The sequence below is a fragment of the Mesocricetus auratus genome, unplaced genomic scaffold (genome assembly GCF_017639785.1).
Source record: "Mesocricetus auratus isolate SY011 unplaced genomic scaffold, BCM_Maur_2.0 Super-Scaffold_100011, whole genome shotgun sequence".
Lineage (NCBI taxonomy): Eukaryota > Metazoa > Chordata > Mammalia > Rodentia > Cricetidae > Mesocricetus > Mesocricetus auratus.
Genome location: NW_024429195.1, coordinates 27,496,305 through 27,510,471, shown reverse-complemented (window position 1 = coordinate 27,510,471; position 14,167 = coordinate 27,496,305). Strand labels below are relative to the sequence as shown.

The 14,167-nt window shown below is 40.4% G+C and overlaps 1 protein-coding gene and 1 pseudogene across 1 annotated transcript in view; both read right to left on the bottom strand.

Moving 5' to 3' along the window:
- LOC101843307 (ankyrin repeat domain-containing protein 26-like) overlaps positions 1 to 14,167 on the bottom strand; it is a 38,733-nt gene that overhangs the window by 5,755 nt on the left and 18,811 nt on the right. The window contains exons 6-8 of the mRNA XM_040754500.1: positions 8,395 to 8,685; positions 7,156 to 7,370; positions 4,629 to 4,857 (exon numbers count right to left, since the gene is read on the bottom strand). Of these exons, the coding sequence (XP_040610434.1) occupies positions 4,629 to 4,857; positions 7,156 to 7,370; positions 8,395 to 8,685 (735 nt within the window). The remainder of the gene's footprint in view (positions 1 to 4,628; positions 4,858 to 7,155; positions 7,371 to 8,394; positions 8,686 to 14,167) is intronic.
- On the bottom strand, positions 10,711 to 12,495 carry LOC101836970 (annotated as a pseudogene).

Below are 14,167 nucleotides of genomic sequence, written 5' to 3'. Positions count from 1 at the left end.
GACTGGTGTTTGGTACAGATCTCAGAGTTTTGCTTGATGCTCCCACTCCTAGTGATCTCGAGACAAGCCCTGACACCACCACCTCCCACCAGATACGACACTAGCCATCCTAGTAAATATGAACCTAGGAATCTACTCAACCCCCCACAGAGAATTTCATAAGAGAAAGGTCTGTCTAACACTTGATATTTTGGGGGTCAACATAAGCCTAAATGTGAGAAAATATAAGAATCTCCAGTTTCAAGTCCTCTACACATGCCAAGTTTGGAAGCCTTACGTTTTAGAGGTATTTAATGTTCCAAGTGTACATTTAGAAATGACTAGTGACTTCTAAGAGGAAACATACAAGCAATGGGATGAAGTAAATCAAGTTGTAGAAAAGAAAATAACAAAGTAGAGAAGACAATAACATGGTTGAAATATCCATCAATGAAACATATTTTCAAAAATTCTGTAAGTGAGTAATTCAATTAATCATAAAATAAGCAAGTAAATAATTGCAAATTAAGGTTGATATAGCCAGCAGAATAGGAAATTCACAGAAAAAAGATATTTAAAGACAAACACAAAGTAAGGTTATTCATGACCACCAAACCAGTACTGCAGAAGATATTTAAAGGAATTTTAAACACAGAGGAGATAAAGACTGTCTTGATCCTGAGAGCACAGAAAAGCATAAATTTCAGGAGAAGACTAGATTAATGTTCTATTGTTGTGAAGAGACACTAAGACCAAGGCAAATCTTATAACAGAAAGCACTTAATTGGGGGCTTGCTTACAGTTTCAGAGTCCATTAGCATCATGGGGAACTTGGTGCTTTGCAGGTAGGTGCCTTGCAGTAGCTGAGAGATACCTCCTAATCCATTGGGGTGGAGACAGAGAGAGAGAGAGAGAGAGAGAGAGAGAGAGAGAGAGAGAGAGAGAGAGAGACAGACAGACAGACAGACAGACAGACAGACAGACAGACAGACAAACACAGAGACACAGAGACAAAGCCGGGTGTTGGTGGCACACGCCTTTAATCCCAGCACTTGGGAGGCAGAGGCAGGTGGATCTCTGTGAGTTTGAGGTCAGCCTGGTCTACAGAGCCAAGTGCCAGAACAGGTTCCAAAACAATACAGAGAAACACTATATCAAAAAACAAAAATACAAAACAGAGACAGAGAGACAGAGACTGGGCTCAGTGTATACTTTTTGAAGCCTCAAATGCCATCCCTAGTGACACACTTCCACTAACAAGGTTATATCTCATCTCCTAATCCTTTCAAATGGTACTACTCCCTAGTGACTAAGCATTCAAATATATGAGCATGTAAGGGGCATTCTTATTCAAATTACAACATATACATACATACATACATACATACATACATATATATATATATTAAGCAATATGGGACTGACCAGCAACAACACAACAAACCCTGAGCCATCAAACAACTTATGAAAGCATAATATTACAGGAATCAGAAAAGCCTCTTTCGGTAATAATCCTGAGTGTGAATGGTCTTAACCCACCACTTATATACAGAGTATTATTGGTTCAAAAATGCTACAAGAAAAACACCTTTCTGTCAAACATGGGCTGAGAGTAAAGGATAAGAGTAAATATGTAAAAATGTAAACCAAAGAACTGTAAACCCCAAACCAATAGTAGCATCTATAATTATAGCTGGTAAAGTAGACTTCAAGCCAAAATTTATTCAAAAGTGACAAGAATGCCACACATATTTTTTAAAAATTTATATATTTCTCCTAGCTTTCTCCTCACTCCAACTCCCCTTTTCTCTTGAATTCATTATTCTTTATTATTTTTACATATATATTTACATATAAATTTATAAATACAATCGGCCGAATTCCTTTAGTGTTGCTTACGTGTGTATTTAGAGCTGACCACATAGACTTGGCTTACTTATCAGGGGTCTTGTCCCTGGAGAACACTAATTCTTCCTTTCCTCAGCCATTAATTACCTGTAGCTCTTCAACTAGAGGTAAGGCCTTGTGAGATTTTTCATAACCACAATGGCATGCTAACTGGTATCATTTTTCAGGACTTGTTTCGGCAGTCATACTGTTAAAATTTCATGGAGAAGATGGCATCACAACAGATGCCCCTGTTCCCTGGCTTTTACAATCTCCTCTGTGATGATCCCTGAGGCTTTGGTGTAGAGATTTGTGTTGGAGGTCAGTTGTTCTCTACATTTTACAGGTGTGAGTTTCTATAATGGTCTCTGCTCCAAAAAGAATCCTCTTTGATGAAGCAGTGAGAACTACATGTATCTGTAGGTATAGGGTTTAGAATAAAGTTAGAAACTATAGGTCATCATCCATGAGTCGTGGACTAGGTTTCCATTATCAGCACGGAGTCTCTCTTATTTTGTGGACCTTAAAGTCCAATTAGGGAACCATTGATATTGCTATTAGGATATAAGTGCTATAATTATACCTTGTGATGGGTTGAATAAGATGTCCACATAGTCTTGGGCATATGAATGCTTGGTCCCAAGTTGGTGACATTGTTTGGGGTGATGAGTGGATAATGAAAATGTAGTATAATTGCATAATTGATATTATTCAGCTATTAAGAAAAATAAATGTGTGACTTAGTTTATTGGCAACTTTTTTCAAATGAAATTCATATATGTGGGTGGAAAACCAACAGTTATCTGGAGTGAGGTAACCCAGGCCCAGAAAGACAAACACTATGTGTGGTTTTTTCCTTATGTATGGGTGTCACCTTGAATCTTTCAATATATGCGTTTCATTTGGAATACCTATCAAGGTGAGGAAATTACTAAGGGCTCATGGAGTAGCTTTCAACAGAGGGAATATATAATGCAGGTTTATGAAAGGTTAAGAGGGAATTATGGAACAGGAAAGCATTAATTTTGGGTGAAGAAACAGAGTAGGATAAAAGAAAGAAATTGGGAAGTATAAATAACACTGAAGGGTTCAAAGAAGTCATATGGAAACCTACTAATGCAGATACTAAAGTGTATCTATACATGTACAGAAAAGAGTCAAAATGGGGAGCTATTCTGTAACATGGCAACAATGCCCTACTCCATATCACAGTCTAACAAATAAAAATCCAGCCCCAGGAATGGGTTACTTCTCTATGAGCTGTTGGTCATTAAGTTCCCAAAGAACCTAACATTATGGGTTTTGATAATGATCTTGGTTATCCCCAGAACTTGATGGTAGACCCTATTGCTGAAGACACCACATACTTCAGTCATAGAACATGGAGAAATCAGGCTGGTACTGACCTGGAAGCTACTCATACTGGCTAGTGTTCACAGTGCTGGGATGTGCTGTGTATGCCACTAGAGAAGTAAGGCAATCATCAATCTTATCTGACTGTGAAACCCTTCAATCTACAACAGCAACTGGCCTGACAAAATACTATGCATTGGTGCAATCGTGGCACAACGTTATGGGAGTAACCAACCATTTTCTGATTAGATTTAAGTAATGTTCAACAAGATAAAACCCGTATATACCACCATTATTGGTCCATGCACCTGTGGATAGACAGGTCCTGGGGCCTAAGACAGAACCTACTATTATTTTTTCTGGTAAATGGACATTATGTTAAACTGAATTCTAATGACGTACCATTATATCCATAGATTAAAATGCTTTCTATTTGCTGTAGATAGTGATTAACACATCGACCCACAACAAGTCAGTGTTCATAGAATAAGAGCCTGTAGAATGCTCAGCCCTAAATGGCACATTTATACTGCACACTCTTCTCCCAAGGCTAAGGGATTATGGCAGAAGGGCATAAAGACTGTAAAAGCAAGAATACAAGGAACAAATATTTTCCAGACAGAGCAACCAGCTACACATATGAAATGACAGTGGTCATGCCAGGCACTTTCAAGCCAGAAGAAATATCATCATGGCATGAAGTTCCAGCCCTGTCAGAGAAACTATTTATATTACAGTTGATAACTGTTGAGAGTCAGATTTCTTTAAGGTTGTTGCCACTGATAGATTAATCATCACACTACACATTCATGAATACATGGGCATTAAAATTGGACTTGATGGATGAATAAGGGGGGAGCATAAAAATTGAGTAGGTAAGAAAGGTGACAGTGGAAACTTTATAGTGAAACTTTTAAGATAGCAAAGAAAGGAACCAATGGAGGCAATAGGAGATGAAAAGATGTCACAGTGATTATATGACATCAGGAATAATATTGTGAATTTGTCCACATTATGGAAAGCAAACTATGAGCCAATGCAATTCCATTACAATTCAAATGGTATTTTTCACTTAGCTAGGTAAAAACTGAAACCAATATAGAAGCACAAAGTAAAATCATTTACAAAGAAAGCATTTTAAAACAAACCTTTAGTTTTTGGCTTTTAAAGAAAACACAAAATCTACCACTTAGTTACATCTGAAAACTCAAGTTAACAAGTGAGTGCTGCTTGTGAAGGAGAGCTTCTGAACTTTTGAAGATGATCTAATTTCTGTTTTCTTTTTTCATGAGCATACATTGTAATGTTCACTCAACATGCACAAGCCAACTAAATAACTTAGTATTATCTGAAATGAAAAAGAACTACACCAGAAATGGAATCTAAAGGAAAGTAAAGATAAAACCAACCTTGGTCTTGCAGTTTTCCGTGGTCTCAATTGAATGCCAGACGTTTGAGGTAGGAACCATTAGATTTTCTCCAGAGAAACTTCTTGGAATGAAAATTCTATTACTAAGGTCTCTCTGACAAGTGGACTCCAAGACAGATCTTGTGTCAATGGTGCTGTATTGCAAAGCTCTGTTCTGTTTTCTCTCCAGGAGAAGTTTGGTCTTGACCTTTGCCAGCCTTTCATCTGTTCTATGAAGAGTGCAAAGACAAATTGCTCATACCTCATTTTCCTGAGCGGATCCTAAATAATCTTCATTTCAAAACAGTTAATGAGATTCCTCATTAAGCAGCATCTTAGTATTCAAATTGTGTCAGAGCATATGCATTGTATCTAAACACAGGGTTTAACCTGCTCTAAAGAAGTGTATCTATGTTTTTTTCTGCTGAGTAATACTCCATTGTGTAAATGTGCCACATTTTCTCTATCCACTCTTCAGTTGAGGGGCATCTAGGTTGCTTCCAGGTTCTGGCTATTACAAATAATGCTGCTATGAACATAGTGGAGCAGATACCCTTAGCACTGGAAGAAACCATCCTGAGTGAGGTAACCCAGTCGCAAAAAGACAAACATGGTATGTACTCACTCATATATGGATTTTAGACATGGATCAGGATAGTGCCAGTTTGCACTTCCACTGATAGAGAGTCTGGGAAACAGGAAAGAACCTAAAAGATATGCATATATGCATAGTACCCAAGAGAAGAGGATGGAGACAAGATCCCCTGAATGGATGGGGAACACGGCGAGGGGTGGGGGGAGTGGGACCTGGGAAGAAGAGAGGGGGTGAAGAGGAAGAGAGTTGGTCATGGGGGAAAAGGAAGTTGAGGGGGTGGGGGTAGAATAGGGGGAAGAGGGAATCATAGGATCGAATACAGATCAGGCACCAGAGCGACCTCGAGTGATCTAAAGGGATAACACCAATTGGCAAGCTAAGCAATAGTGGAGAGACCACCTCGAATGCCCATTCCTGATAATGAACTTGATGTCTATAACCATCCAGGAGCCTTCATCCTGTGACTGATGGAAGCAGAGGCAAACACACAATTAATCACTGAACTGAACCCAAGAAACCCAGTGACAGAGAGAGAGAGGAGTGATGAGCAAATTGGCAAAGAATGGGCTGGCAAAACCAGCAGAGACAGCTGATCTGAACAGGGGAGAGCTCTTGGACCCCAGACTGACAGTGGGGAGGCCAGCATGGGACTGATCTGGACCCCCCCAAATGTGAGTGTCAGCGAGAAGGCCTGGGCAACCTATGGGGCCCTGAGCTGTGGATCAGTGTCTATCCCTGATATACAAACAGTCTTCGTGTGCCTATAGCACAAAGAGGGATGCTTTCTCAGCCTGTACTCTTAGGGGAGTGCCTGGACCCTACCCAGAGTAAAATGACAGACTCTGATATCCCCTATGTGGAAGGATTTGGCAATAGGGTGGGAGGGTGGGGGTGATGGGGAGTGCGGGAGGAGGGGAGGGAGAGGGAACTGGGATTGACATGTAAAACAAGCTATTTAAAATTTAAAAAAATGATAAAATAAAAAAAAGAAGTGTATCTATTTCTAGGGTAGAAGAGACAGATGTCTGCTATGACACATGACCCAACAACTAACACTACAGAAGTCTGGAAAAGCCCTATGCACATGATTCCTGGTATCCTAAAAATTCCTAAAAATACTTGAAGGGTAACCGTTAGATGATGAGTCTGTCAATTCGCCTGGCTTTAATTGCCAATCTGCTTTGTGAGGATGTTGAGAGTAAGACTGAGAAAGTTAGAAATATATGTATTTAGCAAACCAATATAAGGATTTTAAAAGCTATCCCTTAAAGGCATTTTTCTTTCATCATATGCACATTCTGCCCATTTTAAGTGTGTGACAGTGAAAAATAACTCAAGAGAAATAATTTTCAGAACAGAATAGATGGCTGACACGGATATTTCTTTTTGAGAGGATGCCAACCAGAAATTTGGTAACCAGAGTGTATGGAATTTACAGCTTTAGACTCTGCCAGGTTAACTACAGGAGAATATAAAGCCGGTTAAAAAGCCATGGAGAAAGAAGAGGAGAAGATAGAAGTTGACATGGATGAAGCTATTAAAAGTACATTAAAAAAAGAAATATGTGTATGCTGGCATGGCTCCAGGCGCTGGCAGAGCCTGAGCATTAGATCCCCTGGAGCTGGAATTACAGGTGTTGTGAGCTGCCTGGTGAGGATGTTGGAAACTGACCTAGGGTACATGCAACAGCAGTATGCCTTCTTACACACTGAGCCATCTCTCTGGACCCTTAAGCATAACTTGTTTTGTTGATTTTATTTTATAAGGTGATACCCTCTTTTCCTTTGTAACTTCTGGCTGCGTGATAGAACACTCTGATTGGGCAGCAGCACCAGCCTCCAAATTTATATCCTACAGTTACTTTTCCCATCCTACTTGTGTCCTAGGGACAAGTTAGAGAGCTTGATTTATCCTCCGTGATGCTCTGACTTACATGCTTAGTTTATTTGATAATGATTTCCTAATTTTGACCTCTTCTAGGTAGAGCTGCTTGTAGTTTTCCATTTCTATTTGATTACAATCTACTTGACTCTTCATTTTAGAGAATTCAGATTCCAGGTCTCTTATTCTGAGCTCCATCTCAGTCCGTACTGAAGCATTCTGTTTGTGCCTTAACTCCTCGAGCTTGTCTTCATACGCTGCTTGAGTCTACAGCAAATGGAAAGGAAGCGGTTTAAAAGTAACTGTACCTTAAACAGTTATTACACATCTGTTTCCTTTAGTTGTGACTAATTATTTCACAGATGCACTTTAAATGTGTAAAATGATGCTACATTACAGTTATTTTTCATTAATATGAATTACATTAAACTTGAAATTAAAAACGAAATTATTCATTTAAATTTTTATGCTGAGTGTTGACTGCATGTGCTCTAACAATGAACTATGGCCTCAGATCAATATGACTCTATGTTCATACTCATACAATCTAACAATTTTAAAAGTTTAACAAGGTAACAAATACAATTCAAAGTGCAATTTCTGTACCATATTTTAAATTTTTCTTTGTAAGTCATGTTCTATGCCAGCTACTCTTAAATATCAAGTGACTCTCTAAGAAAAATAGTTCAGTTATACCAATGGAACTATTTCAAGGGAAAACATCTGCCTTCCAAATTTTCTAGTATACTGTGTTCTTTGAGAGTTTAACAGAATCTATTTTAACATATTTTCATCATGTTCATCCCCTCTTCTCCTTTCAAGTCCTCCTACATCTATTTTGTCTTTTTTTCCTTAAAAATAATAATGTACCAATTTGTGCTGTTACTATACTCCTGGTTGTGGGGCTATCTACTGGAGCATGGCTGACTTACTAGGGAATATACCCTCTAAAAACTTACTCTCTCTTCCCTAGAAGCCATTGACTGTCCACAGTTCCTTAGTTAGGAGAGGGGCTCATGAGCCCCATCCCACTTCTTGCTAAGTGACTGGCTCAATCTTGTCCAGGTTAGCACATCTTCTGCAGGCTACACATCTGCTGTGAGTTTGTGGGTTCAGTAGTCTCACTGTGTCCAGAAGCCGCTGTTTCAATCTGGTCCTCCCTATCCTCTGGCCTTTCCCACCATTTCTTAAAATTTTCTTTAAAAAAAGAAGTAGAAGTAACACTTACAGCATATATGCCCAAAATATAATTTGCAGTGAAAAGAATTAAGACATATTGTATATAATTAACCTGCAAAAATAGGTTGACTTGTTTTAATTTTTCCGCTAAGGCCTGCTTTGTTTTCTCTTCAATTTCCCGCTTATACTGTTCTATTTGATCACATTCTATCATATTCTTTTCCATATGACTTTTGAGGTTAACTATTTCTTGTTCTAACTTCTTTTTGTGCTGCTTTAGTTTTTCACATTTCTTTTGTGCGGTTTTCATAGACAGTAACTCCTGCTGAAGCAGCTCGTTTTCTTTATGTAGATGTTGACACTTGGAAGATGCAGTTTCCAGTTTTGCAGTAAGATCATCATTCTGTAGATATAAAATCACAGGCTTTGGTGCTGAGAAAAGCTGGCTCAGAATAGTCTAACAGAAAAAGTAAAATCTGACACAATTTTAGTTGCAACAGAGTATCATTTCTAATTGATTCTTACAACATGATTGCTACTCAACAAGGAAAAATTCACCAAAGTCACAAAACATAGTCTTCATATTCATTATCTTTGTTTAAAAATGGTATTTTTTCTACACTTTTGTCTTAACATGAAGTTACCCCTCAGAAGGAAACCTCTTGTGGCATCTATATTCACTTTTAAAGAAGACATAAGAATATCATATGGTGTTAGATAATCGGCTCCCAGAAGAAGGAAAATAATACATGTAAAATAGTACTCTAATAAGTGAATCTTATAAATAAGGATTCTCGTGTCAATAATTCTTTTTCTAACCTGAAAATGTTTGATAATATTTGAATTACATTCCAAGATGCAATGTTTCTCACAGAGGAGTGATAAAAAGGTTAAGAGACATGATTCATATTATTCTGTGCATGAGTGAATTAATTAAGTGGCATGATACTGTATTTGTGAGGGAGCTAAAGCCACAGAATGAATCCTAATGTAATCAACCCAGCTAAATGCCTTGTCAAACTTCAGATTCCACTGCCAGACACGTGGATAAACAAGGTTTCAGATTACTCTGGTGCCTAGTTTCAAGTCACTGAGGCTGATGCTAAGTGAACTGGCCACACTAAGCCTTACTTAAATGTAGATTATAAAAAAATAAATGTTGGCTTTGAGACATTGAATTTTGAGGTGATTTTTGACGCAAAAAATGGCACAGAAATGTTACTGAATGTGATATGTTGTCATTTAAGGAAAAACAAAACAATTGGAGCACCAAAGATGCCTTAGACATGTGGGCAGTTCAAAGTGCTAATGATTTTAGTAAATACCCCCAGTTCTTTTAGAGTATATAGAAAACCCTCATTATTTTTGATAAAACTAATAGGCTTGGGGTACTACTACTGTCCCTCACTTTCTGATCCATTAATACATTTCTGTATGATACTGATGTACAAGGAAGTCTTATTGCTCTCATTCTCAGCTAACATATTATTAATAAATTGCCTAATTATATGTATTAAATATGGTAAGAAAATGAGACTAAATGAAGTCTCAAAAATATTTTTCAGTCATCAGTTAGTGCTTTTTTTTTCAAGGACAGATCCATTTGTCAAAGACACACTCCCAGTGACTTATTTCCTGAAGCAGGATCCATATCTTAATATCATCATCAGCTATGAATTAATATATTGCTGAATTTAGCACCTCTATGAGCCAATCATTGATAAATGATTGCACCCATCAGCTGGAGCATAAGCCTTCAACACATGAGGCTTTGGATGGATACCGCTTAGCCAAACGGTAATATTCTGGCTCCTAAAGGCTCTTGCCCTTGGCATAATGCAAAATGCATTTTGTGTCCTTTCAAGAGTTCCAACAATCTTTTGTTGAATAGTTCAATTCTGAGTTGCCAGAAAGTTTGTAGCTATGAGCTAAGCGTAGTGTAAGGAATTCTGGAAAACAACGTCTTAGGCAGTCTTGTGTCAGAAGTGTGTCCAGCTGTTTTCAATTCTCCAGTCTTTTTAAAATGAATTTAGCCTTCAATAACCTTAGCCTATTTACTCATGTGGTGGTCTTTCTGATACCTGAAATGCCCTCAAGAATCTTTCTGATTTTCCTAGTGGAAAATACCACACACACACACACACACACACACACACACACACAATTTTTACAGTTGGCTTGGGGTTTGGTTTATTTATTTGTTTGTTTGCTCCACTGCGTTGCTCCACGGCTGTTTTTTGACATTCAGGTGGGCACTATAGCCACAGGCCTGGAGATGCTGCAGCAGAACAGAGGTGGAGAGTGGAATGTGAGCCTGCAGTCACGGCTGAGTGGAGTGCACAAGGAGGAGTGCCAGAGGCCAAGTCAGGCCCGGGGTCAAGGGTTACCTACACAGGACCTGGACCCCATGTCCTAAGACCTACTCTTGCTGTCTCCTGACTCCAAGCCAGAGCTGGGCATCTTTCTACAGGAGCAAAACACACAGATATTGCTGCCCTTTTGTCATAAAGGCTGAGGGTTTCCAATTCTGCATTCCTCCTTCATCCCTAGCTTGGGTAGGGCCATATGATAGACAGCTGAGGGGACAGGACAGGACAGGGGCTAGAAGAGGGACTCCAAAGGGCCATCAAGGCACAGGCTCAACATGCATGGTGTTGGTGAAGTCAGAGCCAGGGCACCACCCAGGCAGCACAACGACCACATCTTCCTTCTTGAAGAAACCTCGGGTCTTGCAGATGTTCATGGCCAAATTCACACGGAGGTCTACATCCTCAGCCCAGGTGTCCTGTACCGCATCCTTTCACAGCACAGGGAAGACGCCACGGTACAGATGGGCCTGACAAGCTGTCTGGGTATTGCGAGTCACAGCAATGATGTGAGCACGTGGGCAGTGCCTGGTCACTTGGTGAGCACTCCTGCCAGATTTAGTGAGCACGATAATGGCCCCACAGCAACACTTGAAAGAGGCCTCCACGGCAGCTTTCGTGGAGTCGTTGGTAATAGGCGCCAGACAGCAGAGTTCCTCAAATAACTGCAAGTGGTATATGACGGCCTCTGCCTCAGGAACAATCATGTGGACAGCTTCCACAGGGTCATCCCCTTTGGCTGCTTCTCCTGACAGCATGATGCAGTCAGCTCCATCTAGGACTGCATTGTCCGCATCACTGCCCTCAGCACGCGTGGGGCAAGGTTTCTTGATCATGTTCTCCAGCATCTGAGTGGCACAGATGACAGGCTTCTCAGCTCGGTTGCATCGTCCAATCATCATCTTCTGAGCCAAGAAGGAATTCCTTCTCTGCAGGAATCTCAATGCCCAGGTCACCACGAGCCACCACGATCCCATCACTGGCCTCCAAAATCTCACCAAACCTGCGGACGCCTTCATCGTTCCCGATTTTGCTGACGATCTTGATGTTCTTGCCCTTCCCTCCCAGGACCTTCCTAACCTCATGCACATTGGCTGCGGTACGGATGAAAGACGCAAACACCATGTCTACATTTGGCTCCACTCCAAACTTCAGGTCCTGGATGTCCTTTTCTGACACAGCAGGGAGATCCACAGCAACTCCGGGGAGATTCCTTCCCTTCTTGCTGCCCAAGGACCTATCATTCTCCACCTCTGTCACCAGAAAGTCAGCACCTTTCTCCTTCACCTGCAGTGCAATGAGTCCATCATCCACGTAGATCTTGCTGCCCACCTCCGCCACCTTACAGATGTTCTTACGGTCCAGCCACCGGCTGTTCTCATCAGACTTCTCCATGTAGGCGTTGTCCAGGGTGACCTTCAGGGTGGCTGCCTTCTTCAACTCCACTTCTGCAGCGCCGCTGCCTTTGATGAGCCCAATCCTAATCTCAGGTGTCTTTGAGTTCAGAGCCACAGCAACAGGCTGGCAGAGGATGGGGTCAGATGCGAAGCTTTCTGAGGCTGTATGCACATTCTTCATAGTTTCTGTGTGATACTCATGAGTTCCATCAGAGAAATTCAGACGAGCCACATCCATTCCAGACTTGATCATCCCTTCAGCACCTCCACAGACTGAGAAGCAGGACCAATGGTACAGATTATGCCAGTGTTGCGGGCCATGATGGGTGCAAAGTCAAAGTCCAGGCCGCACATATGTTCCAGGAAGATATCAGCCATGGCTGCACTGAGCTGCTGAGTCTGAATGAAGGCAGTTCCGGCTTCGCTGTGTGGTTTCGGCATGGTTCCTGAGGTCCTCCAACATACTCCGGATCATGCAGTGATGCCTAAGTCGGACGATTGAAAGGTCAGGATGAGCCATGGGTGTGCCGGGTTTGGTTTATTTTTTAGATGGTCTCACTATGTAACCTTGGCTCACTATGTAGTAAAGCAGGATGGCCTTGAACTCATAGAAATCTGCCTGCCTCTGCCACTGCCTCCTGAGTGCTGGGATTAAAGATGTGTGCCCTGCTCCTTGGCTTCTTTTGAAATGGTGTTTATCTCTGCAGATACCATATCTTCTTTTTTTTATAATGTTCTTAATTTCAATTTTTCTCCTTTCCTCTTGTTTTTTATTTACATAACACACACACACACACACACACACACACACACACACACAGTCGGTTTACAGATGTTAAATGATACCATATCTTCTTAACCCCAGCTGTATACAGGCATAACTAGCCAAACTACAAAATTTTAATAATTGTCCAATCATGTTTTTGCTCCTAGTTTTTAGTAAACACTGGTTAAAACCAATTAGCAATGGTGATGCACAACTTGGCTGTCAGGCTGCCTAGAAATTTCTTCCTCCATGGGTTAATTTATCACTTTAAACTTGGCTTCATATAGTCTTAGACAGTGAACAAAATGAGAAACTTTGCAAGAAAAAACATGGATGGCTTCTGGTCTAACCCACAATGGAGTCCTATTTGAAATTTCATGAACACAGTCTCAACCAATAATCTCCACATTCTAGTCTTCTGGGCTTCCAGACAACAGTTCTCTTAAAGATTCTATAGGCTGACTTTTCAAACATTTCCAAATTCTTCACACAAGATGATTCCAAGGGCCTAAGAACAGCATGGTTAGATTTCTGACACAGCAATTGCTTTGCTTCTTGATAATGATATTCTATTGGTCAGGTTTCCTTGCCCCTGGGGTACAATTAGTTGGGGGAAAAGAACATAGATTTATTTTGGAACATGATTTCAAGGTTCTGGTCCTTAAATACTGACCCTGTCTTTTTATGCATGAAGAGAGACAGAATACCTCGGTGGCCTGAACGTGTTACAGAGAAGTCTCACTGCATGGCAGCCATGGAGCAGAGAAACAATGATGAGACCAAGGACAGATGTACCTCCTGTGACCTACTTTCTTCAATTAGAATTAGCTATAAATCAAGAGTGTATTAGTCCATTAATTAAATTAGTGCCATCATGATCCACTTACCTCCATTGATGGGATCCATCAGTTGGTGGTCAATTCTTCAACATCTAAGTCCTTGTGTGCACGAGCAGGGAGGAGGGAAAATGACTACATATTCAAACCATAACACTGTGATAACTGTAGTTTGATAATGGAATTATAAAATATCTAGTAGCTATGACTTTAAAAATCACCTACTGGGAGCAACAACTTCATTGTTCCAATTTAGTGGTTATATTTGCAAGTTTACAACCTTAGAAATTCTACAGGAGAGACCATGACAGAATTCTGTTCTGCTTAGGAAACGTTTATAGAGTTTTAATAAATATGAGTATATTGACATACTGAACAACAACTTTTTTTTCAAAGATTAGACAGTTAAGTCTTTGGCTAACGATCACAGATAAATATAAAAAATTATTTTCTAGGCCGGGCGGTAGTGGTGCATGCCTTTAACCCCAGCACTCAGGAGGCAGAGGCAGGCGGATCTCTG